This window comes from Dunckerocampus dactyliophorus, chromosome 2, assembly GCF_027744805.1.
Source record: "Dunckerocampus dactyliophorus isolate RoL2022-P2 chromosome 2, RoL_Ddac_1.1, whole genome shotgun sequence".
Taxonomy (NCBI): Eukaryota; Metazoa; Chordata; class Actinopteri; order Syngnathiformes; family Syngnathidae; genus Dunckerocampus; species Dunckerocampus dactyliophorus.
In genome coordinates, this window is record NC_072820.1 from 34,333,781 (window position 1) to 34,361,437 (window position 27,657).

At 38.1% G+C, this 27,657-nt stretch overlaps 2 protein-coding genes across 6 annotated transcripts in view; both read left to right on the forward strand.

The window, feature by feature from the left end:
* The first annotated feature begins 8,994 nt into the window (after positions 1-8,994).
* On the forward strand, positions 8,995-16,389 carry LOC129177773 (glycylpeptide N-tetradecanoyltransferase 2-like). The gene is made up of 9 exons (XM_054769231.1): positions 8,995-9,105; positions 9,244-9,335; positions 11,144-11,260; positions 12,285-12,455; positions 13,865-13,973; positions 14,070-14,240; positions 14,338-14,508; positions 15,993-16,130; positions 16,366-16,389. The coding sequence occupies exons 1-9, from the start codon at positions 8,995-8,997 to the stop codon at positions 16,387-16,389; spliced, it is 1,104 nt and encodes a 367-aa protein (XP_054625206.1).
* A 1,125-nt stretch (positions 16,390-17,514) lies between these two features.
* svild (supervillin d) overlaps positions 17,515-27,657 on the forward strand; it is a 64,528-nt gene continuing 54,385 nt past the window's right edge. The window contains exons 1-2 of one of the 5 annotated variants that reach the window (XM_054762799.1): positions 17,526-18,436; positions 26,677-26,749. The gene's annotated coding sequence lies outside the window, so the exon portion shown is untranslated. Of the gene's footprint in view, positions 18,437-26,676; positions 26,750-27,657 lie in introns of all 5 variants that reach the window. The other 4 variants (XM_054762815.1, XM_054762807.1, XM_054762798.1 and 1 more) reach the window with 4 other exon arrangements.

The window sequence follows — 27,657 nt, forward strand, 5'->3', positions numbered from 1 at the left end:
TATAGTTTAGTAAATGTAATAATTTCATAAATTTGTTCACATTTTAATTATCTTTTTCATATTTTTGTCTATTTAATTGGCTTTATGTCTTTCATTTTGTACAAAAAAGACATTTTTGACAGAGTTCCAATTGAGCTGCGAGATGCACGATTTTCAAAGTTAAACATTGCCTTCTTTCATGTCCTAATTTACAAAAAAACATGGCTGAGAAAGTTCTCAGACATGTATTGAAGTCTACAGTAGACATTGATACAAATTCATGCAGACAGCAATAGAATTGTTTCTTCTTTTTCAACTAACCTATTTGCTAAAGTTAGGCAACAAACTGATTATAAATGGATGGCGTAACTATTCAGGTGACATCAGTGTCAGACAACTAAAGTCCTTTTTGTGCGCACGCTTTCTGCAAATGTTATTTCAGAAGAGCAGGAGGATAGAAAACAAATGACAAAGTAGAGAAGATGTGAAGATACCGTTGGCAGCTTTGACTCCTCCTGGTGATGTTTTCTCTCATATGATACATCACAGACAATCATTTGAAGCAACAGCCAATAAATGTTGTTGTGCTGCGGATTTGTTTATTCTGCAGGCAAATGTGGCAGCCACCCAAGTATATAGAGGTTCATTTTAAGTACAAAATTTGTTTGGCTTGGAGAATAATAGAAGTGACTGATGAATTTTGGAATGCACAAACCGCCATGGCTAAAATCCAAGCCAAGATTTTCTTTTCTGCCGTGAATACAATTGAGTATGCTGGAATAGGAGTTTATATAGTTGCTGAATGGGACCGGCGCATGCATACTGATAGATTAGTGACCATAGTTACACAGCAGAGAGGGAGGAAGAAAGTGATGTGCACCAAATTTTAATGGGTTTTTAGTACCGACTAGTGGTGTGAGGATTGATATTGAAATATCTATACCTCCGATACCAGCTCTTTATGTGCTACGATCGATTCTCAAATCAAAATATCGATACTTTGATACTTCAGTCATTTTATTCAATTGGTGGGAACTACTTTTCCTGGGTAAGTGTGTCATGTGTAAGTACAGAGGCACTCTGCTTAGTCAGTCAGCCAAATGCACTACTTTTTAAAATGTACTTAGTTATTTTTTACTTACTGACTTATTATTTATTTGCACTAAATATCAGTATCGGATCAGTATCACCGTTACCAGCCTGAATTTTACTCAGTATCAGATGGGAAAGAAAATCAGTGGTATCGCACATCATTAGTACCAACATGTGTCACCCATTCTCATGATTTCCTGTAAACCAGTCATGTAGCTTTTGCATTTTTATTCTGATATGACCCAAATGTGGATGTGTTCTTGCTATGTACATGTACCCACCTATCCTTAATGCTTCGTGGAAATCAGTGGTATAGATTTTACATTGTCCTGTGAGAGAAAACAAGCTTCTCTAGCCACATTTTTATTCCGATGTGCATCACATTTTAAGGGGTTCTTGCCGGGCACGTGTGGTATCTGAAATCAGAGGTGTTTGCATTATCCTCCTAACACGCACACTAATGGTTCCATTGAGTGCTAACAGCAACAAGTGAAACACAGTAGTTTATTTGCATTTTGATTTCAATGTTCACCCAATTTTAATGGGTTCTTTCTATGCACACGTACCACTAATTGTTTTGTGGAAATCAGTGGTGTAGTTTTTGCATTATCATGCTAACTAGCATGCTGAATGTTCCACTGAGTGCTAACTGCAACAAGAAAAAAATTAACTGGGATTTTGTTTGACTAGTGAGGCATATTTTAATCCAAAAAATTCCCACTATTTTTAGGGCATTTGGTTTTGGAAGCTCCACTGTCATGCATATTCCATCAATTCATTTTCTATATTGCTTGTCGTCTCTAGAGTCGCAGGTGTGATGGAGCCTATCCCAGCTGTCTTTGGGCGAGAGGAGGGGTACAGCCTGGACTGGTCACCAGCCAATCGCAGAGCACACATCAACAAACATCCATTTTATATACTGGTATACAGTGGTGCCTTGGTTCATTTTATATACCGGTATACAGTGGTGCTTGGTTAACGTCATTTATCCATTCCGGAAGATCAGACTCAAACCAAAACCAACTCTAACCAAAGTAAATTTTCCCATAGAAAATTATGTAAATCCAATTAATCCGTTCCAGACACTCAAACATGTTAACACAAACACATTTTATAGACAATAATTAGAGTTTTAAGTGCAGAAAATGATGCAAAAACAATTACAAATGACAAATGAATGGACAACTGAGCATTTAACGAAATATCAACGCTCTAGAACCAATAAACATGTACCTTGCCATTCAGGCAGAAACACAGAGTGTCGCCTCGATGCGCCGCCGGGTTGATAGACTGTTACGCAGGAACTGGAGTAGGCGTGTGTGCACTCAATTTTAATGGGTTCTTGCTATGCACACGTACCACTTATTGTTTCATGGAAATCAGTGGTGTAGTTTTTGCATTATCATGCTAACTAGCATGCTGACTGTTCCATTGAGTGCTAACTGCTACAAGAAAAAAATAACTGTGATTTTGTTTGACTTGTGAGGCATATTTTAATCCAGAAAATTCCCACCATTTGATAGACTGGTTGATTGCACATGTACCTTGCCATTTACGTAATATAGGAAATGAAAAAGGCAGGCACAAACAGTGTGGCCTCGATGCGCCGCCGGGTTGATAGACTGTTATGCAGGAACTGGAGTAGATGTGTGTGCACCCAATTTTAACGGGTTCAAATTCGCAGGTCTTGCACCCTTGCCTCGGTATGGTCCATCACCTTTCTCTTTTGTGCAGTCCAAGTGTTTGTTACATCATGTATCTCTCTACAACTCTCATAAAACAAACGCATTATTAGAGCATTATGTTTAGCATTATTAATGTTCAGCATTATTAGAGCCCTCTAGATATAAACTAACACCCCTGTAGCCACCTTTACACTCGCATTACCCAATATAGTAAACATAATAGGAGTAAATAAGCCATTTAAAACCTAAATAAGACTCTTGCTCGTGTGTGTTGCTATAAATGTTTTCCATCGTGAAGTATTATTTATTTCTGTTTTTGTGCCTTTTGTGAGATAACTCAGACCTGCAATAAAAGTCTGTTGTTCCGGTGAACAAGTCCGGTGCTTGTGTGTCTCACCGAACATTACAGTAACATTACTTAATTTAGGCAAATAGTAAACCACATTTGCTCAGATATGAATATGTACTTTATTTTGGGGGATCTCTTGTATTTCTTCACCGAGTAGCTGCCATGAGACTCATAAGATTCTTGAACGCTGCCAACTATCTGTCAGTCAACTACAGACGTGGAAGGTGTAAGTTTGATCATTTAGTTTTTTTTTTTCTGGGAATAGGCTAACCTAGCATGATGCTACTGTTAAAATGTGAGTGTAATGTTAGCATTGTAGCTCACATAGCTATGCTAGTGTCGCTAACGTTTGTGTCCTCCTGTCCCACTCCTTAATGTTACATTGTTGTATGTGATATATGGCATCTACATGTATTACATTGGACAAATGAAGAGTCACAGTGTAAAAAGCGGATAAAGCTCACATTAGCGCTACTCGTAGACAAACACAGCAAACACAGCTCATTCGCATGAACAGAACGCACAAAACAGCGTGTTCTCAGTATAAGGCCTACTAAAAGCACTTTTAAACTGTCTAAATTCCAGCATCAAGGCTAGATTTTGGACAACACGCTTCCACTACACTATTGTGGAACCTGTGAGACTATAAAAAGTGTATAATATGGTTTTATAATAAGGTGTGGTCTGACCTTGTATTTGACTTCAGCTCTGAAGAATCCAGCTCCATCATCTAACTAGCTGCGTGCTATAAATGTGAGATGGTGCTGATAATAATCACATCCCAGCAGCTTTATTAGTGACAGCGACACGTCCCGCACAACAAAAGTCCTGCAAAGGACAGAACGCCAGCGGTATTTAGGGCAGAGCTCAAGGTGAATGCAAATGTCTTTAGTCTGGCTGGCTCATCAAGGCCTCACCACCATGGCCAAATAACATCAGTCAGGATGTCAGCGCTCTGACTGATTTAGGGAAGATTCTCCAATCAAGACACGGAGACACGCATTGTCTATGTTGTTTACAAGCATCACACAATAAAATGTTGATTAGAGCGCAAGAAAAGACAGGCGTCGTAATTGCACAGGCAGGAAGACGCTGACGGCTGTTTGGCTAATTGTCACAAGCCTAACAAAACAACAACAGTTCTGTCAAGCATTTTGGAGTAGATTTTTTTACAAACGCTAACATTCAATCATTCATTTTCTATGCTCTTTATTTAGATCACGGGTGAGCTAGTGGTAGTGAGAGGCAGGGTATACCCTGGACTGATCACCAGCCAATCACAGAACATAGAAAAGGATGAAAAGTGATTCAAGTTCGTAGGGTTTGTACAGTATATTCAATATTTAAAAAACTGAGAAAAAAGAAAATATATCTAATTAAATAGTTATATGATATAATACATATATTTGTAATAATATCATTTAATATATACTAAAAAACAATATTAAATCATGAATTAATAACTGGCAGAAACATTGTGTGGTAATAAGTAAGTACAGGATCTAGGATTACCAATGTCTTAGTTCACGGGTGTCCAAAAGGTGGCCCATTCTACAAAAAGAATTTAAAATAATAGCATTGTTAAGTAAAGGATTGACTGGATAACAAAGCAATGTATATGTTGTACAACACCATGATTGTTCCACATCTGACTTACTGTATTGAAGTATGGGGAAATGCTTGCAAAACATACACTCAGTCAATATTTATTTTGCAAAAAAGAGCAATAAGAATAATCAGTAGAAAACAATACAGAGACCCAACAAATGCACTATTTCTTAAGTTAAAACTATTGAAATTTTATGAATTAGTAGAATATAATATATTGCAAATTATGCTGAAAGCTTATAAAAAAAAAGTTTGCCAATTAATATTCAGAAAAGATTTGAAAAAAGAGAAAGTAAGTATTTGTTAAAAGGTACAATGATTTTCAAAAAAACAAAATTCAGGACTAAAATGATGGAATGTTGTGTTTCTGTAAAAGGAGTCAGTTTATGGAACAATCTAAATAAAGAGACTAAAGAATCCAAGTCTGATACCATATTTTAAAAAATGGTTAAAACGAGTATGTTGAGGAAATATGAACTATCTCAGTTATGATTGGCTGTCATACTATGTTTTTTTTTTGTTGTGGGAAATGGCATTGGTTGAGTTGTAATTGAAATGTGTAACCACCTGTGCGGCTGGTTACTATAGGTATATTTTTTGGTTTTTACTGTTTTTAAATATGACTTTGTTTGTGGCTGAAAAAGGGGCAGAGATAATAAGACTTGTCTTCTTTCTGCTCCCTTTCATTCTGGTTTGAAGAGTGTTTGGTTTTATGTTATAGTGTTTTAATATTGTTTGTTTGTTTTCTTCTTTCTTGAATGGAATAAATGTTTCAATCAATTCATCAATCAATCAAAAAGAATTTAACAAGAAAACTAAAAAAAAACCCAGCAACAACAGGAAAATGGAATAATCAGCAGGACATTTGCAAGAATACATAATAAAGTACAGTAGTACCTCGCATAACGTAAACCTCCTTTTACGTAAATTCCAGTGAATGTAAAAAATTTATGTAAATTTTTCGCATCGTACTACGTAAGGAATTCCATATAACATAAAGCGTCAAGTTCATGCAATGCGACAGAGAGACTAACGGAGTACACTTGGTGACGCCTTCTGACTTCACGCTGTCATGAGCTGATTATCGGGGCACCCGCCTACGCTCTCATCTCATTGGCTGATTATCAGGGCACCGCCTACGCTCTTATCTCATTGGCTGACTTATCCAGCGCGTCCAATTTTGTATTCTTGCTCATCGTTGTCGCCCTTAAACTAGTTCCCACGCAGTGAAATCTCTTCTTAATTTGTTTACTTTTCTTTGTGTTAAAATGACCGTAGTCATGGGCCCAAACCAAGTGTAAGTGAGAAGAAAAAAGGGAAAAGTTGTCGATCGAAACAAAGCAGGAAAGGATCCAGAAGCATGATGGCGGTATGAAATGAAGTGATGTTGCTAGACTATACGGCCGTTCCCCATCCACCATTATACCTTATTTACCTTATTTTATATTGGAATGTTACTCTACTATGTTTATGCTGTTTTGTTATATTTTCCCACCATATTTGGTGGAGTTTGAATATTTTGAAGGCCCAAAAGTGTGAGTTTGGGAAGATCTTGGAACGGATTAGGCTATTTACATGTATTTTATGCTTCGTATAACATAAAATCCCTATAACATAAAGGTTCTTGGAACGCATTATTTATGTTGTAGGGGCGTCTACTGTATATAATAAAGTCAAAATATTAAGAGGAAAAAGTTGTAATTTTACAAGAATAACGTTGTAATAGTATGTGGAAAAATAACGCTATTTTCATAGCATAAAGTTGAAATATTAAAGAAAAAAAAGTTATTTTTAAAAGTACTCAATATATATTGTGAAAAACAAACAAGACAACTAATAAAGTTATAATTTTTGGAAAATTAGGTTGCGGTAAAATTATGTTATTACTAGAGAAGCACTCAGAGAGCGCAAACCTCCAGCAACCTTGTCCCGCGCCAAGTTCATATTAATAATACGCTTTTTCCCCTACACAAACTCCCACAAAGCGGAGATGAACGTTGGACACCCCTGCCTTGGTTGAATAATAAAAAGAATAGAGAATAAATAGTCAGTAAAGGACTTCAAATGTTCTGTAGAGTCATTAAAGGTTTGGTGACAGTTTGACTCTGGAACAGATCAATTTTATTTCATTTAAAACTTTCCAGCCGTAGCTTTTGGCTATGTAAAGAATGAAATAAATTAGATTCAGCTGCCCCAGATATGTACAGTATGCATCACATCACAGATGTAGAGACAGAAATAACTGCAGTTTGATGCATTTTCAAGTAAAAAAGTGTGTATCTTTTTATGTACATTTCAATTAGAAACACTGGCACCAAAGGCACATGAACCATTTATAGCACCAGAGGATGCAAAGCCTGGACTCTGGAGCATCCTCCCCAAACGGATACCAGGAGGGTGCAGCAGACTCCATGGGGACTGCGTGGAAATCTCCCTCGGGGTGCATAGAAGGAAAGAGGATGTACTGGGAGAAGAGTGAACTCCAGAGCAGCAGATATCACATTGTGCAATTAGACCGCCAATTAAGGCGGAGGTTGGATCAGGCTGCTTTAATCTGCAGCAGACACATGAAGACCGTGAGAAGGTGAGTGGTTAGGCTTCACTTATCTGTCCAACTTGGGATGGGTGACTTAAGCGGTTACTCCTCCCCTCGCATGCTGGCAGAGATAAGAGCCAAACAGGGGCCGAGCGTGTCAGAAAAGCACCCTAGCACGTAACTTGGAGGAGCTGTCAAAATGACTGATTCCAAGTCAGCGTGAGTATGCTTGTAGTGTTCTTTTTAAGTGAAAAATGAATGAAGACATCATTTATTTTCCAGTGATAAGAAGCCGGCAGATGATGACAGCGCCGGTGCGAGGAAAAGCAAGAAGAGGCAAGATAAATGGAGACAAGAGGGACCCAGAGATCCATTTGAAATGGTCTGTATGAGTGTCAAATCCTTGCTTTTTGTTGTGTCTTGTGGAGTTTAACAGTGCAGAGATTGTTTATTTAAGTTGGACGCCCTGCCGGAAAAGAAGCAGCAGGAAATTCAAAGGGCCCTCCACCTTTTCTCCTTGGGACAAAATCTGCCCAGGACATTGAAGCAGGCCAAGAGACGCACTTACAAGTTCTGGGACACACAGCCAGTCCCGAAACTTGGTAAAACATATGTGTTTTAGCACATTTTTAGCTTTTTATGAGGTTTTATTTGTTAGCATTGCATGGCAGGACAGATTGAATGCTCCCGCAGGCTGTTTAAGGCCCACAGGCCGCAGGTTACCCATCTCTGCTCTAGAGAATGCACATCATTAAAATCAACTGAAAATTTAGTTTTTCTAAAAGTAATTGACACTGTTAAAAGGAGTATTTAATTTTTATTTTTTGTATGACACTCATTAAAATTTTAATGCCAGGTAATTTTTGTGGTGTTTTTTTTTTCCTATGGCAACAAATTTTTAAAACATTATTATTATTATTATTGTTGATTAAATATTTTTGACATGTATTTTTATTCTTTTTTTATTGTTTTATTTTTATATTTCTTTTTTATTTTTTAATTTAACATATATATATTTATTTATTTATTTTATAATAGTATGATATGATATGATATGATATGATATGATATATGATATGATGTATACTTTTTAACATTAATATGTTTTCATAGTTTAATATATATTATTTTATATTATTAATATATTAAATATATTATTTTAAACATAATGAATTTCTATTATGCTAATTGGTTTATTAATATTTATACTAATACATTATTTGTAATGTAGATATTTTTAACTACTTAATTATTACTACTAATTATATTATATTATATTATATTATATTATATTATATTATATTATATTATATTATATTATATTATATTATATAATATAATATAATATTATATTATATTATATTATATTATATTATATTACTGTATGGTGTTTTTTAGTAAAAGTTTTTTAAAATGTTTTTTTTATTATTATTAAGTTATATTATGTTATATATTTAGTTTTGTTTTGTTTGCTGATTAACAAGCAGCAACCACGGGGTGCTACTGCCTTATAGTAAATAGTAGTAAGTAGTTTTGCTGTTATGTCTGTATTCTCATCACGGTTGCTCAGCCATACAGTATATGTAGTTTGGCTTATTTAGCTCCATGAGAGGCTCATGTGACCAACACCTCTCAGCAGGATACAACACTGCAAACTACAACATCGGCATACAAATATTGTATTGGCTGTCATGAGATAGTATTTCTTCATGTGTTTGTGTGATATCGTGAAACCAGGTGAAGTCATGACAAGTCAGGGCCAAATAACAGGAGGTGAAGCGAGTGTTCGAGAAGAGCCTTACTCTCTGCCTCAAGGGTTCTCCTGGGACACTGTGGACCTGAGCAACCCCAGGGAGGTATGCTGCATGCTGTTAAAGATGTCCTATTCAAAGTAACTTAGCATTTTATGTTAGAAGTTTCCCCTGGAAGAAGTAGGCATTGGTTCCAGTGAAGCTACTGCAAGGTTGAGGAAAATTGCTTCTGGATCTTTTCAGCTGCAAGAGCTTTGTACGCTGCTCAATGAGAACTACACAGAGGATGATGACAACACCATCAGATATGACTTCTCTATGGAGTATCTGCAATGGTAGGTCATTTTTTGTCATTACCTTTCTAGTCAAGTGGCATAATGCCCATAAAGTTTTGCATTCAGCCAGCAGCAGCCTTACAGTTGCTGCATATTTTCACTTCATTACAAGCTATGTGAAGTTATGCGTGATGTGATGCAAGGTTATGTTATTCTAGAGTAAGGTTATGTTATGCAGTGTCATACGATGCTGTGCTATGCTGTGCTATGTTATGCGATGTGATGCAAGGATATGTTATGTTGTGTGATGTGATGCATTGCATCGCATTGCATGTTATGCTATGTTGTATTAAGCTACGCTATGCTATGCTATGTTATACAATGTGGTGCAAAGTTATTGTATGCTATGTTATGTTATACGACATGATTCAAGGTTATGTTATGTTATGCTGTATTATGTTATGCTATGTTATGTTGTTATACAACGTGATGCAAGGTTATGCAAAGTGATGCTATGCTATGCTATGCTATGCTATGTTATGCTATGCTATGTTATGTGATGCAATGTGATGCTAAGTTATGTTATGTTACGCTATTTTATGTTGTTAGGTTATCCTATGCTATGCTATGTTGTAATGTGCGGTTATGTGGTGTGATGCAATGCAAGGTTATACTTTGCTATGCTATGTTATCTTGTTAAGCTATGCTCTGTTAGGTTATGCTATGCTATGCTATATTGTGCTATGTTATGTGATGTGATGCAATTATCTTGTTATGCTATGCTATGTTATGTTATCTTATGCTATGCAAGGTTATATTATATTATTCTATGCTATGCTATGCTATTTTATGCTATGTTATGCGATGTGATGCGATGCAAGGTTATGCTATGATATGCTGTGTTATCTTGTTAAAATATGCTATGCTATACTAGCATATCATAGCTATGCTATACTATGCTATAGTATACTATGCTATGTTTTCTATGTTGTCCTATGCTATGCTATGTTGTGCTAGGTTATTTTATGTTACATTATGTGACGCAATGCAAGGTTATGCTATGCTATGCTATTTTGTTAAGATATGCTATGCTATGCTATGCTATGCTATGTGTAACAGATGCCAGCCAGTGTGGCTGTGCAAGTGTACATTGATAAAATCTCACTCTCTCGGCTTGAAGAACTCTACTGAACGTTGGGTTGACAGTCCGGACTTTTGGCCCAATGGTCAGTGCTCTTGTCTCCCATTCCAAAGGTATTGTGTTCGAGCCCCGGTACGGGCAGTGTGAAGCAGGCAGGTTACATTGGTGCCGTGACCTGGATGAGAGTGAGGTTTGAGGGGGTGAGTGTCATGAATGGCAGCCGGTGTGGCTGTGCAAGTGTACATTGGTAAAACTTCACTCCCTCGGCCTTAAGAGCTGCGCTGAACATTGGGTTGACAATCTGGGCTTTTGGCCCAACGGTCAGTGCCCTCGTCTCGCATTCCGAAGGTCCTATATTTGAAGCAGGCGGGTTACATAGGCTGTATGAAAAGTTCAATTGTCTTGCATTTAGCAGCTGTCTCCTGTAAATGAGGTCTCCACTCAACCCTTGTATCAGTAACAAGCCCGCTGCTCTCATCTCTTGGCTGCCTTTCTATAATCTCCATAAATGCTATCTATACCTTCAGGGGGCACTTACATGCAAACATAACATAATTTACTTTCAAATGAATAATTAACATTCCTAGAGCTCAAGCATTCCTCTGCCCTGAGGTAAAGAGGCAGAGAGACTGAATTCATTCCACTTCTAAATGCTCGAAGCCGTTAAACTGCCCTTAACGTTCATTCATATTGCACACCATGTTCTTCCTTTCCCTTCCCTCTTAAGGGCCTTGCAGCCCCCAAATTGGCTGGCCCAGTGGCACTGCGGCATCAGGGTGGATTCTAATAAGAAGCTAGTGGGCTTCATCGGGGCAGTCCCTGCAGATGTGCATATATACGACACGTGAGTAGCTCACTGTTATTACTGTACAGCAGCAGTGGGAAATGTGTGGCACGCCGGTCGCATACGAAACATTTCATTGTTTAGAATATTGTATTTTTCCCTGCCTTATTATTTAGTTCCACAGTCTCATTTATCGCATTTTTATGTGTAACAATTAACAATTATTACCGTACTGACAGAAATATAAGATGGAATTGTCTTAAGAGAGGGGTTGTCTTACATTTTTTTCAGTATATGCATGGTAGCGCCAGACGACTTTTCCCTTTGCACGTTTTTCTCCCGGTCACTCTCTTTGCGTATGATTTCGTTGAGTCTTGAAAAATAGGGATTCACGGCCGTCTTATATTCAGGACAATATGGTAATTAAAAAGTAAAACCCAGCATAAAAACACAATTGTATTTAACTTGTGTCCACAAATTAAAGTGCTTTGGCTGCCCATTAGTCTGTTTAACTGTAGTACAATAGAGGACTCCATTCTATTGGACACCATGCCTCAAAGAGTGGACACTTTAGCAAACTAAACATCTCCATACAACATTTATTTCTTTAAAAAACTAAACAAAGGTAGCCCTCAAGCCTAAAAGTTTGCAAACCCCTTTCATGTATCCTTGAATAATGGTCTCCACTCTATTAGACACCATGCCTCAGTTAGTGGACACTTCAACAAACTAAAACAGTTTCTGTAAAAAAAAAAAAAAGAAAAAAAAAGGTGGCCCCCAAGCTCAAATGTTTGCCCACCCCTGTATCTTGTTTATCCTCTAATAGTAGACACCGTCTTCAGTAAGCTTCAACAAATACAGTAAATGACTCTAGACAACTTTGTTTTCCTTTTTCTTTTCAAAAAAAGGTGGCCCTCAAGCCCCGTCATGTATCCTTAAAGAGTGTCCTCCTCTCTACACACCGGGCCTCAATTAGTGGCCAATTGAACAGCAAATAAATAAATGCCAACTGTTATGAAACATACAACTGTAAGAGCAGTTTGTCAGCAAGCGTCTGTTCAAGTGGAACGTGTGTTGTCTGCAGGGAGAAGCGGACGGCGCAGATCAAATTTTTGTGTGTTCATAAGAAGCTACGCCTCAAGCGGATGACCCCGGTTTTGATTCGGGAGCTCGCCAGACGTGTCCAACAGCAGGGTGTGGGCCAGGCGGTGTACACAGCTGCCATAGTGCTGCCCACACCGCTCAGCTCCTGCAGGTATGATTCATGACATGAGCCTGGAGACAGTTAGGATTCATTCGAAGTAATCCTTCTGGAGTTGTTTGCCTTCATCAGCTGGTCAAGAAGTTCATGTGTGCAATACTTTTTCTTTTAAATGTAGTCATTTTATCTGCAAAGTCAAAAATATATTCATTCCCACTTTGGTTTATACCATTAGAGAAGAATAATGAATAAATGCAAATGAATTCAAAAATGTATTACAATATTTTCTATTAAATACGTAGTGTCATTTATGATTCAGTCTTTGACGCCAGTCTGTTTGAATTGAAAATATTGATTATTGTATTAGATATGCTTATTTAACTCAAATGTGATTAATTGTGCCTAATTAATTAGATCAAAAGTTTTAATCAAGTCCTACCTCTTAATACATTACGTTATGCTACGCTACGCTATACTATTTTATTTTTCATCTGACAGTTGGCAACCCAAAAAAATAGACCCAAGACCCATTGTGGGTTTGGAGTAGGCATTGGGCCGGTTATCGGTCTCAAGGTAAACCACAGTATGAAAAAGTCACGGTTTCAAAACCACTGCAATTGCGTCGTACCGTTTTTACGATATGAGAGAAAGTGGCAGTCCAGCGTGGCCATTACGTTGAAATACTTTGTCACGTCCTGTGTGATTCCTTGCAGTTGAAACTGGACTTCGATGTGTTGAAACCACAGGCATGTGCTGTGTTGCCATACGTCGGGTATAGATACTTTAACACAGGTGTTAGCATTGTGCAGCGCCGGTACGCCTGGGCTCTTGCCGCCGTTGTCGATTGACATATTACTCACGTGGAAGGTCACCAAATGTGGAGATGTGATTGAGAAGGAGAGACAAGTGGAGGACAAGGAAACAATGTCTCAGTTGCTAACAGCAATCACATGAAACGAAAGTTTGTGGAAAAGTGTGACCTGCCACTGTGAAATAATGTAACATTACGAGTTTAAAAAATATATATTTATGTTGTGACCTTCTTGGACCACTTAATTGAATTTGCATTTTGTTTTGTTTTGGGTTTTTTTTACTAAGAAAATTGTGTTGTGACTTAGCCTCAGTGGACTGCATTGACAACTGCATTTAATTTATTTATTATTTATTTAGAAAGAATTCCGTTATTTATTTTAAATACATATGTTCCGCTTTTGCGTGATATTATATGGTTTAAAATTACTGTTTTGACTTAACTTTTTATTTCCTTTGAATAAATATATTTAAAAATAGCACATATTAAATAACACGCTATAGTGATAATATCGTGAAACCGTCATATTTTTTGGAAAACCTTGCTCTGGCGAGATCTAATACAAGTACGGTATTTTTTTTAAAAGTGCATTGCATTATATGAGGAGTTCGGTTGCCTTGTATTAGGAACTGTCTACAAATAAATATTTCAGATTGTGGCATCGACCCCTGAACCTCCGCAAGCTGGTGGAGATGGAGTATCCAGGCATACGAGGAGACATGCCCCTGCAGAGAGCCCTCAAATTCAACCGCCTCCCTGAGGTTGGTGTATATTGCCACCTAAAGGCAGACCCTTTTCATTTCTTTACACTTTGCATTACAGTTTGCATTAAACTGACTACTTACATATGTGGCAAGGTGACAAAGACACCTGGTTTGCGACCGATGGGCAAAGACGATGTGGTGAGGTTGCACGCTCTTCTGCAGGCAAACCTCACCAAATTCCACCTCAAGCCAAGCTGGTCTCTGCAGGAAGTGGAGCACTGGCTCTTGCCTAGGGAGGGCGTGATTGACACCTATGTGGTAGAGGTCAGACTATGCATGCTTTATATCCTAAGAACATGCACTCCGCTATCCATATATTTGTGTTTGAGACCGTTTCGTTATGTACTGTTTGCATACACAGGGTGATGATGGTGCACTGACAGATGTGGTGAGCTTCTACAGAATGTCCTCCAAGGTGTTAAATCACCCATTCCACAAGGGCCTGAGGGCGGCCCACCTCTTCTACGTTGCATCAAATGGCGGTACAGACCTTGCTGAGCTCATTGAGGATACGCTGGTCCTGGCCAAATCCGTGAGTACTAGCCAGTAAAATAATCAACCTGCACGATCTAGTGAGATCCGATACACACGCTATATCAAAAATGCTAATAGGAGAACCTGTCAGTATCATGCTATAATACATGTATTAAATGTTCAATATAATCAATAATACAAATAAATACAATAAACATATTTTTAAATGAAAAATAAAGTGATGTGTATATTATATATTATAAAATTTTATCATTTTTATTTACAAAGTAATTATATATTTATTTGAATAATTTTATGTGTAATATATATATATATATATATATATATATATATATATATATATATATATATATTAGAATTTGCTATTATTTTTACATATATAGCTATATATTACTTTTTATTTTTATTCTTATATTATAACTAAAATGTAGTTTAATATTTTTTAAATTAAAAATAAACTGATTTTTATTATAATATTTCAGTTATATTATTGCTGTTTTGTGGTTGAATCTTATTTTTAGTAAAAAAAAAAAAAAAAGCACATTGAAGCAAATTTTACGTTTGCTTGTCTTACATGAAGTATTTTCAAGCTTAAAAATGGCGAAATAAACGAAAATGCACATGCATTATAAGGCATTAGGAAAACGCATTTAAAGTCATGATGTGTAGTGTTCTGCACTGATCACAAGGTGTCAGTAATGTTACTGTAGCGATGGGTGTGCAGTATTATATAATTTCATAATTTGTATTGACAAATTATTCATGAATTAATGAATATTTAGAAATTAATTAGATATCTTAATATTTTTTTGTATTATACATACATAAAATTTTGTATTATTTTTACATTCTTAAATAAATTACCTTTTATTATTATTTTTTTCTTATTTTATTATGCCTAAAATGTATTTTAATATGTTTACAGTTATTACCTTTGCCAAGTGCAGCGCAAAGCTCACTCGCAGTGCTGGGATAATGTTTATGCCGGTCTTTATCTGTTTTTTTCTTTGTGTTCAAAATAACTAGAAAACTTCTGAATGGATTTGGATGACCATTTTTGGCATTTGTAAATATAACTCCACAAAAAATGGTCAGAGCACTTGGAAAAAATACAGGACGAGTTTCCAACAGGTTCTACAAAATATCAAAGACTGATCCAAAAAGTGTACGATTATTATTTTGGTGTCAGTCACAATATGGGGGGAACTACGGTGCTTGGCGGAGGTCTGTGCTTTCCGAGTGCTTCTCTAGTTATTTATATTTTATTCATGATCAAAGAGGCACACCATTTCTTGGCAGTTTTGGTTTCAAGCTGGTGAAATTTCATAATATTTTTAAATGAATTTATGTACGATATATGTTGATTTTTTTCTTAACAATAAATATTAAGTTTGAGTTCCAAAGACAAACCACATTTGTAACTTGGGTTATGCAGGTTTACTTAAAAAAGGTAGAAAAAGTAGTAGTAAAAACATTTAAAATCCAGACTAAGTCTCTCTTTCCTTTTTTTTTTACTGACAGAAAGACTTTGATATCTTCGTTGTTCTTGATGTGATGGATAACAAGTGTTTCCTGGAAAAGCTCAAATTCAACATCAGTGGCAAGAATTTACATTACTACTTGTACAATTGGATGTGTCCAAGAATGAGTCCAGACAAGGTATGGTATGCTGTAATAACACCTCATTTTCTTCTTTCTTGCATAGAAAAAGACACAAGAAGAAAAATAATTTTTATCTAAATATTTACCAAAGTAAGATGAAAGAGGACAAATGAAACAAAGGGACTAAGTTTTGTCTAATATTGTTTAATGAGGGCTCCTTTTACTAGCAGCTGACTGTAAGTACAAGTAGAAGAACATTTGACCTTGTAATGCTAAACTGTGTGTTCTGCAGGTGGGCATGGTGTTACCAAACTAATGGGAGATGACGACTAAGCATCAACACGCCGCAACAAGAATTTGTAGCGTAATCTGACCGTCCGCAAACACACGGAATCAATAAAACAAATAAAGATAAGTGAAGACATTTGTCATGTAATAGTCGATATTTGTTGGCTTCAGCGTTTGTATGACTGAAAGAGATTACGAGTGGCAGGGCAGAAAATTGAGTAACTACACCAGCAGTTCAGATAATGCAGGCTAATTCTGTACTTGTGTGTGTGTTCTATGTTTATAATCTCTGAAGACACTTAATGTTACAGCAAACAGTGCAGACCATTTGATAAGGAGGACATTAATCATTCTCACATTTCATGCACACATACACTGTGCTTTTATGGGATGTAATGCAAAATAAATCTAATCTCAAAAGGTCAAATGATATGAAGTTATTTCGGCATCTCAGAATGCGGGGTCAAACTATGGAAGGGCTTGAGAAAGCAACTGAAGCAATGCACCAATATCAGTCAGTTTAAACATATGATGTTTACAAGGTATGCACAAGAATGCTGGGAACCACAGTGTCGAATATAGTGTCTAACCTCCTCAATTCATTTGGAAGATCTGCTTCTTTCCTCTCCTTTTCAGACAGAATAATGCTGGATGTTTTTTGGTGTTCTGTCCAAAACAATGCTTATCTGTATTGGTCTTGTGTAAAACTTTGGCAATAAAAATACATATAAAATTACTTCAATTCTAACAAAATAAATAATGACCTTAATTCAGAATAAATATGGGCTGCACGGTGGCTTCATGATTAGCATGTTGGCCGCACTCAGGAGAGCTGAAAGATGTGGGTTCGAATCTGTTGACATGTCCAAAAACATGCATGTTAGGTTAAATGGCGACTCTAAATTGTCAATAGGTATGAATGTGAGTGTGAATGGTTGTTTGTCTATATGTGCCCTGTGATTGGCTGGCGACCAGTCCAGGGTGTACCCCGCCTCTCACCCAAAGTGATGATTAGCGGCATGGAAGATGGATGGAAGGATGGAATAAATCTGTGTGCAGATAAAATTATTCTCAATTTAAATTTGAATTATAATAGAGATGTATTTTTAAATGCTAATAAAATGTAATGTATTTAATAGTTTATTTCTATTGTTTTATACAATCACAATAAAGATACCATAAAAGTTATGTACTGTTCATATCTTTGTAAGAGTGATCAGCAGGGGATCAGATTCCTCACTGTGTAAATACTGGACTCTGGATTGCCTTCAAGTACCCTCGTTCGAGTACCACTCTATAGTGCATCGTGTAGACACTGTAACGCCACCGAATAAACAGCAGTGGGCGCTGTGGGATTAAATTTAACTAGTCCTTTTCTACATCGGCAGCCTGACAGCACAGTATACAACCCACTATACCTGTTTTGCATGTTATTGTTTGTTTAGACCATACATAGACACGTGTCAGGTATGCATTTTGCATGTTTATTCTTGCAAACACAGATGATACTTTATACTTAATACTTTTTTCCCTAAAAAGGTTGTCGTTGTTAGTTGAAACAGTCAAAATGTATATATTGTCACTATCATATAGTTGTATATAATTTCGGCAATTATAATAAACTCCTAAAAGAACAATTGAACGTTACACTTGCAGACATGGGATTACAGCGTTGGTAAAAAAAATTTCCTAGACGTACCTAAACGCAACACGGCCCCAACAGTCAATTTGAGCCAATCCGAAGCGAGAAGAAGATTTAAGTTACAGATTACTGCCGAAGTGCCGACAGTTACAGTCCACCGTCTCTCTATCTTGTCTTGTACGTCATAGGTCGCACCTCCCCTCGGTGGTTGACACATCTTTGGAGGATCAACAAAGAGGGAAGGGCAGTTAATTTGTTTTAAACTTTGTTTTTATCAACAACAGCTACAACTAAACAAAACCTCCACAACAGGTTAGCATTTTTGGCTAATTGTTTTGCTGTTAATAGTTACTTTGTTTTGCTATTCTCCACCTCCTAAATGATTTTTTTGCAGCTGTGTTGTGTTTGACACACAAGTACTCCTTCATTACAGGTACGTTACTTTCTCCTAATCTATGAGATCGTACTGATACCGTAATGAGCACGTTGTTACATTTTGTTGTTTACGATATCGCACAGTATGGTTTTATACTTTAATAAGGATGTGGTGATACATTTGTGTCGAAACGCTGTTATACACTCCCTCAGCCAGTTGTCATTGCAATAGTTTCCTTCCTTAATCAGCATTCTCTGTCTTTTACGGTAGATAGCACCATAATACCGTAATGCCTTGTGTAAAGAGGTTCACTACACATGTATTTCTGTACATTGGTCATGGTTTTATTTGTTTCGGACATGCTTAAGTTAAATTAAGGAACAACACGTGATTATAATCATACACATTCACAATTCAACTTGTGGTAAAAGGAGTAGGAAGAAGCATATCTTATTCAATCACTGCAATCACTGACGGTTTCTTCACTTGTCCTTTATGTCCTTTTGCACATCTTTACTGGATCTTTGCAAGAGCAACCCATTGGAAACTAGATGCCAAGTGCATCCTCAAGCAAGACAAATCCATGAGAACAAAAAGAAAACCTTGCAAAAACAAAGAAGTGTGAGGGAGCTGTTGCTCAGGACTGGACACCACACTGTGTCCTCCCTTTGTGTTTAATCTCTTAGCAATTGCAGAAGTAATGTGGCAACACGATAGTTTCAAAGCTGCAACCAAAACCATGTTTATCTAATCCTGGATTCTGCATACTTGTAGCTTGTTGACAGGGATGACCCTTGTTTGGTTTCTGCATAATTAGACAGCAAAACTGAAGCCAAGAATGATTCCATTTGGATGTTTTTAGGGGGGCTTGTGGTGTCTTGTGCATATGTAGTCATGTAACCTGTTGGTTAGTTGCATAGTTATGGGATTAGTTGCCCTGGTATGATTTCTACTGTCAGTATATGAGTATGTCTGAAAAGTGATGACACCCCACCCCAGAGTTCTTAAAATATAACATTTTAGCAATACTAATATTATTTTTTCTCATACAGTGTATCCCTAGTACTGCAAAGAGTGCAAGTTGTCTATGAGGGGTAAGGTGCACATTAGAAGGGAGGCCTTTACACTGCTTAAAATTAAATTTTTATACAACTATGAAATAATATGATGTATTTTTTAAATCTTTTTCCCATAAATAAATAAGAATGTGAATTGGAGTAATGCAATTTACAGAATATTATGCTTTAGAATAAAGAAAATATGTATTCCACTTTGATCCATGTTGCTTTTTTCACTTTTCTGAACACTAATCTGTGTTGTTTGTTGAAAGTCTCGCAAAATTTTTGTTTGTGTGTGTTTTTCTTTACTTTTTTTTTGTTGTTCTAAGTTCCTGATTGTTATGCAGCCACTATTGAAATATTTTGCAGTTTTGCTATAAATTAGAATTTGAAATTCAGCTTTACAGATGCCATGTCAAATGTATGGGTGGTGTGTGTTGTGTGTTGTGGTCTTGACATCTATCGTGCCGCAACACATGGTGATATCCACATAGTAAAGGTAATTACAGTTATAAAATGTAAGTGGATGTCACACCCTACAGCTTATTGGGGCATGGCATTTATTCGAACACATGCCACAATGTGAAGAAATATGGTACTTTCAGCAAGATTTTAGTGGAAGTTTGACATTAGAAGGCAACAAATTGGCCTACCACGAGTTTTATGTCTGGATAAGAAACATTCAGGGCAGTACATGTTGGTCCTGTTGGTCATGTTGCGTTTGTGTAATTGTTAGCAGATAGTTGATAAACCCACTTAAGTAGGGTGCAGAGCACCATGCATGGGAAGAATGCAAACTGGGAGTGGCTCTGTCCCTTACACGCTACCTTTTCTTTGGTAAACAAAGAAACATTGCTGGTGAGCATTAGTGAGTTGTCGTTGCATAAGTGTTATCATTCACCTGGATCTCTTGTGTCAGGCTGGGGCTAGCATTGCATCGGCCCTGCAGGGATCAACACTGTAGGAACATGTTTTGGATGAGGGCTTCTTCTGTAAGGTCTTTGTTTTGCTTTTCAGGTGACTTTGTGTCCAATTTGCCAGCTACATCTTCCCCAGAGTGGTTTGACAAGGCTGTTTGGCGAACTAATGCAACTGTCAAGGACAATTTTTTTAAACTGTAGGGTAGGGGTTCGATTCGATTATGATTGCATTTACCTTCACTTCATAAAATAATTCCATAAAACCTAAAATCATTCCATAAAATGCCATAAATGATTCCATAAAACAAACAAAAAATAAAAAAAAAATGAAGAGTGCAGATAAAATACTTTCTGTTGTCATATGCACAGTTCAATATAAGTGTTTTCAGACTGGATTTGAACATTGCCAAAGTTGAGGATTGTTGCACATCTTCTGGAAAACTGTTCCAGGTTTTGGCAGCATAAAACTGAAACGCAGCCTCACCTTTCGTTTAGTCCTGATCCTGTTCCTACAACGCTGATTTTTAGTTTAAGTCAAATGAACGTCTAAGTCACTCGCACTGTACACAGAATACATGAAGGACATATAAAACACAGCAATAATAAGATAAAATACAAAATGAAATGAAAATGATCCCTGTGGATTTCATAGGAACAGTTCAAGGATAGGTTCTTTATCCCTGAAGGTCGCCCTTAGACCGGGCATGCAACCAGTGTTGACTGGTGTTTGGCCGCTTTCTGAACATTTGTGCGGTTTCACTTCCATGGTGGTGGCTTTCCTTTTCTTTGACACACTGCCGTCGGGGGAGTCTAACTTGCGCTAAAAAGACCCATGAAGGACTATGGGTTACTGTTGGTTGTTTGTTCGTCTTTTCATATGAAGTGAAATTTGTGCTAAAGTGTCAAGGGAGAAATTCTACCGTTGACCTCTTAATCCTGCACCTTAACCTGACCGTTATGTAACATATCAGCACAACTGAAATGTTGACTGCGTGACACAGAAATCTAAATATTTAGGCAGTAAAGAGTGGATGTGACAATGTCAGCAATGCGGAGTCTCCCAGGCAGTGACCTCCACTAAGGCATATTTATAAACTTCAGCTGGCTGTTAAGAGTGGACCGCTTCCATTTGCAATACAGACAAGCCACTAGGCCAATCCTACCTTGCTTGGGCCCATTTTGCACTTAAAATCTGGCACGTTTCGTTAGTTTTGGCTGGAGCGCTCTGATCCGCGCTCAAGTTCCAAGAGGCACGCCAGGGCACGATTGCATATGCACGTGAACGTGGGCAAGAATGCCTGTAATTCAGTCAGTCCTCACCAGTCCTAGCCTATTATTTGCGCGTTAACAGAATCGTGGAAGGAATCGCACAATTGTCCAATAAAAACAGAATCTACTGTTAAATGCAGAATCTGACAGAAATTGAAATATTGTGAATGAATTGCTGTAATCGTGAGGAGAAGGAACGTTTGTGTGGAGAAATATTTCCCAGGCAGGACCGCTCATTTATACTGTAGCGGCATGTCCTCACAAACACTAACCAGCCCCCTCCTGAACTAAACATGTCAAGGCTGTGTGTGTGACACTCAGGGTGTATAAGTTGTGTTTTAGCTAATGTAACCCAGTGTTTTAGGATGTGCGCTAACTTTGTGCGTGAAATAAGGACGACAGCCACGGCTGCAAGAGGCACCCGGCTAGCTGTCTCAATTAGCAACTGTCAGTGTACATTTGCAACACACACCACGCTTCTGCCCTTCAAAATGAGAGCAGCGTACATCCCGTCTATTGCATCTTCACTACATCTTCTTTAACCACAATCACGGATATTCTTGTTTGTTGTGGATTTTGTAGCAATGAAAAGTTTGAAAAGTATTGAGCAAAATTGTCCAGTCATGTATTGCCTCAATAAATGTAATGATTTTTACATTTATTTCACAGTCATTTTATTCCATCCATCCATACATCCATTTTCTATACCGCTTCTTCCTCATTAGGGTCGCGGGGGCATGCTGGAGCCTATCCCAGCAGACTTTGGGCGACAGGCGGGGTACACCCTGGACTGGTCTCCAGCCAATCGCAGGGCGTCATTTTATTCAATTACACAAAAAAACACACAACCTATGGCAATAAAATGAGTGTAAAATGTAGAAAAATGAATTTTATAAAAATTCAAAAGGAAAAAACTGAATTTAGGAAAAAATAAAACGGAATTTGGGAAAAAATAAAACAGATTTCATAGGGCCGTACTATGATTTCCGCGTTACCAGAATCACAGAAGGAATTGCGATTTTGGCCAATAAAAACGCGGAAATTAACATAATGTCAATTAAATGCTGTCATCTCGAGGAGAAGCAACATTTGTGTGGGGAAGTATTTCCCTGGTGGACCTCTCAACCGTGGTGGAATCTCATCACAAACACTAGCCTGCCCCCTACCGAACTAAACATGTTGAAACGGCTACCTGAAACACCTGCAAAAGTTGGCAAAAAAACTTCAAAACTCCTCTCTTACGGAGCATGAATGAAAGCTAGCAGGGTGGGGCTTGGTTTAGCAGAGCATGCTAGTGCGGCTGTGGGTGTGTGACCCAGGCTGTATGAGTGTGTTTTCACCGTGTTGTGTTTTGCCGCTTGTTAATGTCAACAGACATTCTCTACACACACAACACATTTTCGGACTTCAAAATAAGAGCACAGTATGTCACATTCTGTGTAATTGTGTAAACAAAATAAGAGTGTCATAAACAAGATCTTACATTTATAACGCAATTGGAATTGCATCGGTGACTATGTGTTCTTTAATCACAAGCACGGTCGTTACAGTTTGTTGAGGATTTTGTAGCTATGTGTGCACAGGCTGGCATCCCATTAGAAAAGTTAGCCAAGCCGCATTCGTTTCTGAAATACTGGGCAAAATTGGCCAATGATGTATGTAACAATTGTTGCATTAACTAATGGACATTCTTTTTACTGTCACAAAAGTAGACACTCTACTTTTAGTGTCCAAAAGTAGACACAGACCACACTCAGAACAGAAGAGTATTTTTATGTCTGTCGTAAAATTCTGCCATTGACTTCACCACTCAAAATAATCCACAAAGTCAGGGAAATTGCAGTAATGCAAAAGTGTAGAATTGACGGCACATGGCCTATGAATGACCGAGTGTGGACGCCCTCAATCTTTATTTGGTCATCACAGCAAAAGTAAATTGGACGGTTTTAACCATTAATAGAGGCCCTGCTCACCTCACATCATTAGTGCACATAATCATTTCCAGTCATCATTTTCACATTCGAGCCTTAGCTTTTTAAAACCTGAATGTTTTCAATCTTAACTTCAAAGCAAGCTGTTTTTATAGGCGAAGTCGTCCACGCATGTCCATCATAATTTTACTGCTTTCACGTGCATTGCCATAAAACATGCACGAGTAGTTATGCATAAAGATTTATGCTTGATGAGGGCTTGTAAAATGTGTAGCCTGCACGGTTGACCATTAAGTGGTTAATACCACCACGATTGTTAAAGCTCCCATCTGTAAGACTGAACCCATCCCTGCCCCCTTCACGTCTCCATCCCCTACTCTGTAGCATTCCTTCCAGCCAGATGGTATCTTGCTCTGCACGGTGGACACCAGACATCTGAGAGAAAGCCCACAAATTGACATTCCACCAGCATTTCTAGGAACCTTTATTACCCAGGTATAAATAAATAATTATTGGTAACCTGTGTGGTTTGTGCGCCTCACAGTTCAGGGTAATTTATTGAAATTGGGCCGATGACATACGGAGGAGTGGTATATTTTTACACTGATACCATGTAAATAAACAAACATATTAGATGTTGCAGACTCCTTTATTGCTGAAGAACACTGTGTTGGTACAGCGGTCGGACCCTCTGCGACAGTTTCTTATAATTTTAAGTTTCTTTAACTTTTCACCTATTTATTTCAGAGTGTGGCCTTTGGCTTGTCGACTGTTTGACAGACTCAGTTGGGGAAAAATACATTTTTGCTAAGTCTACAGTCAGAGGTGCCGTAAAGGGGGGAAAACAATTCCAAGGGCCCATGACTGACAGGGGCCCCAGTAAACAGGTAAATAATTTTGCTATCTGGTTGTGATTTATTTTTTAATATTGTCCGTACATGAGTAAAACAATCTCATATTTGGTAGTAACAGTTAAATATCCACATTGACCAAAAAGTTAAATTCTATATTGACTGACCACCTGCCCATAGCTACATGAAATGGTTTGGTCCACTACTGCCTTCACCGTGCTTCGTAGCGGCAGGGTGTTGCCTGTCAGTCGGCAGTCGTGGCAGAGAAGAGTGAAACTATGCTGCCGGTGCCTAGTAAAAAAATGTTGGAGTGAAAAAAGTAAAGAGAGAAAGGTGAGAGAAAAAAGGCAAACGAAAAGGGTGTCAGTATGTGACCTGTTTTTTTTTGTCACCTAGCCAGTCTGTGTGTCGTGGAAATGAACCTTTTAGCTTAATGTCCTCAATGAAATAAGCTAGCAGAGTGTTAGCATGTTATGTTAGCCTCCGCCTCACTCCTTTTTAATCAGCATTTAATCAGTACAGGTAAATGTTGCGCATATACAGTCAAACCTGTCTTAGCAGCCACCTTTATAGAACGGCCACCTGCCTATAGCAGCCACTGAAAAATCCCCCGCAGCAAATTTACATGTTATAGACCCTGTGTACAGCAGTCACCTGTCCAACGCGGCCAGCGGCCACCCATTTTGTCTCCCTTGGTCAATATCTGACCGCATATACTGTAGCGGCCAAATTACCGACTCAAGTAGAAGCTTCATGCACAAAAAAGTTTTGTTTTTCAATCAATGAAGCCGTCGTGTGTAGACTTTAATTACTGAGTCCTAGCTCAGTCACAATCATTCACAAGATCCACACAAACTGTCAGTTGTTCCACATAAAAAAGCCGTCTTCTTTTGAGCTTGCTATTTCCTGGTCAAACATGTAACTTTAAGAGCATTTGCACCAAAACATTACCGCAAAGTAGGCTGGGAACAGGACGTGCTCCCAGCGACGCTACAATAAAAAAAAACAAAAAAAAAACACTAGCATGCATGCGGCAGCGGGAGCAAAACTGAGTTCGGTTGTACTTAATTGAAGTATTTTAGAATGTACTCACGTTATTTTTCATCAATACTCATCCACAAATCCATCAAAGTCCTCATCTTCTGTATTCGACACAAAAAAAGCCGTCTTATTTTCCGTTCGCTACCAGTCTGTTAACTTGTCAGTGTTATTCAGCTCCGAAGCAAAGAAGGAAACTTCTCCTGTTGCTTCTGCCAACTTTATTTATTGAACGCGGCCACCAGACAGCAGCTCAGAACACACACACATCTCTCAGCATCGTCTCTCCTTCCTGCTTGCCCACAAGGCAAAGATTAAACAAGCCCCACTACATAGCTGTCCAGCCAATGCCTGTAAGAAATGACATTGTTTATTTCCTGGTGTGCACTGGTCAATACTGTAATGCCGCTTGTTGTGGGGAAGGAGAGACTCACGTCGCCGATGCACTTTAATGGCTTTATTAACAGCGGAGAACACTGCAGGACTTTACATCCACGCCAACATAAACACACTTCCCAACTCTCTTGAAACTCACAGCTAGCACTGAGCCTAGCTCTCCTGCTCGGGACGCCCACCGTCACTTCCCGTCACTTCCTGATGAACTAAAGCTGTAATGACACTCTGCCGTATAAAAAGTAAAATATAAAAAACAAGCGTAAGACATTACTAGCACAGCTTTGTTCTGTGGGTCGTGGATATATTCTATCAGTTATTATTAAGCCTCTAGCTTCCTTTTAGTAAGTAAAAACCTTGGCTATGATTGCACTACATTGTCATGTAGACCTACAAAGTACACTTGGAAGAACAAGAGGTGAATAAATGTATTGCAACTGATGTGAAACTGATGAGGGGTAGGATTAAATAAGCTTTGCTTCTTCCTACTCCTTTTTGGACATGCAAAATTGTGAATTGTACTTTGTGATTTGCTACTGTTTGACTCATGCATGTTCAGGATTAAAACCATGAACCATGATAATAACAAGCCTAGTAGTGCTGTACAACTTTTATCCGCAGTCCGCAGTGCCCTCTACTGGTCAACATTATTATTATTATTATTTTTTCCCCTTTCTTTTCTTTTTTTTCCTCTACTGGTCAACATTCAAACTGGACGCCAACCTGTCTATAGAGGCCACCTGTCTATAGCGGCCACTTTTGCAGACTCCCTCTAGTGGCCGCTATAGACAAGTTTGACTGTATTATTAAATCAGTTGCCCTTCTCCCATTTACCAGATTTGACACCAAATGAGTCAGTCAGCAGCCCTGTCTCCCCATAACTTTACCCCTCCCTGGCCCAGTGAAGAAGGTGAGCAACACTGTGTTCAATGACATGCCACTTAGTATCATTGCGGGAAGTCTGTGGGAATTACAAAAAAATAAAAAATATTTTTATGATGACAGATGATGATGATCCCTGATTAAATAAGAAAAGTGCAGTGGAAGAGGTTGCTTTTGTAGTGTGGAAGCACTACAGTACAGTGCAAATCACTTGTTTCAATGCTTAGCTTGTAATGTTATACATATTATACCGCCTAATTTCATTTCATTGGTACAGTCGTCCCTTGCTACGTCGCGGTTCACCTTTTGCAGCCTCACTGTTTCGTGTTGTTTTGTGCAACTTTGCATGCTTTTTTTTCAGTGTATGAACGTGCATTGTGTTCTGCGCCCTGATTGGCAAAGGGCAAACACACGAATTGTGTTCTGCATTCTGACTGGCTCAGGGACCGTAGACCATTGTCAATCAAACTCCTCCGTGCCTTGTCTCCTGTTGTGTTCGATCACTAGCAGTGCGACACTGAAGTGCTGTAAGTTTGCAAGTTTTCTCCCTGACAAAACCCACAATGTCGACGAAACATTCTGCACTAACAAAGGCACCTGTGGTTGCACACAAAAGGCAGAGGAAGATGCTAACCATCGCACCAAAAGTTGGACCTTTGAACATGCTGGAGGAAGGTAGAACAGAATACGTTACGGAATAAATTAATCTTTGGTTCGTTGCATAAAGAAGGAGGAAAATAGCATAAGGATGACAGCAGCAATAAGTCATTGGACAGTTTAATTTATTTAAAGGGTTACTAGAGCAAAGCAGTGTTTCTGCCCATTGGTAGCAGCCAGTGGGAGGGTGATGGTTTCACTGTGGCCGCTACATCTGTCCAGTAGAAGCATGTGTGTTTGAAAAGGCCACTGAAGCATATTGCGTGAGTGTGTGCATGT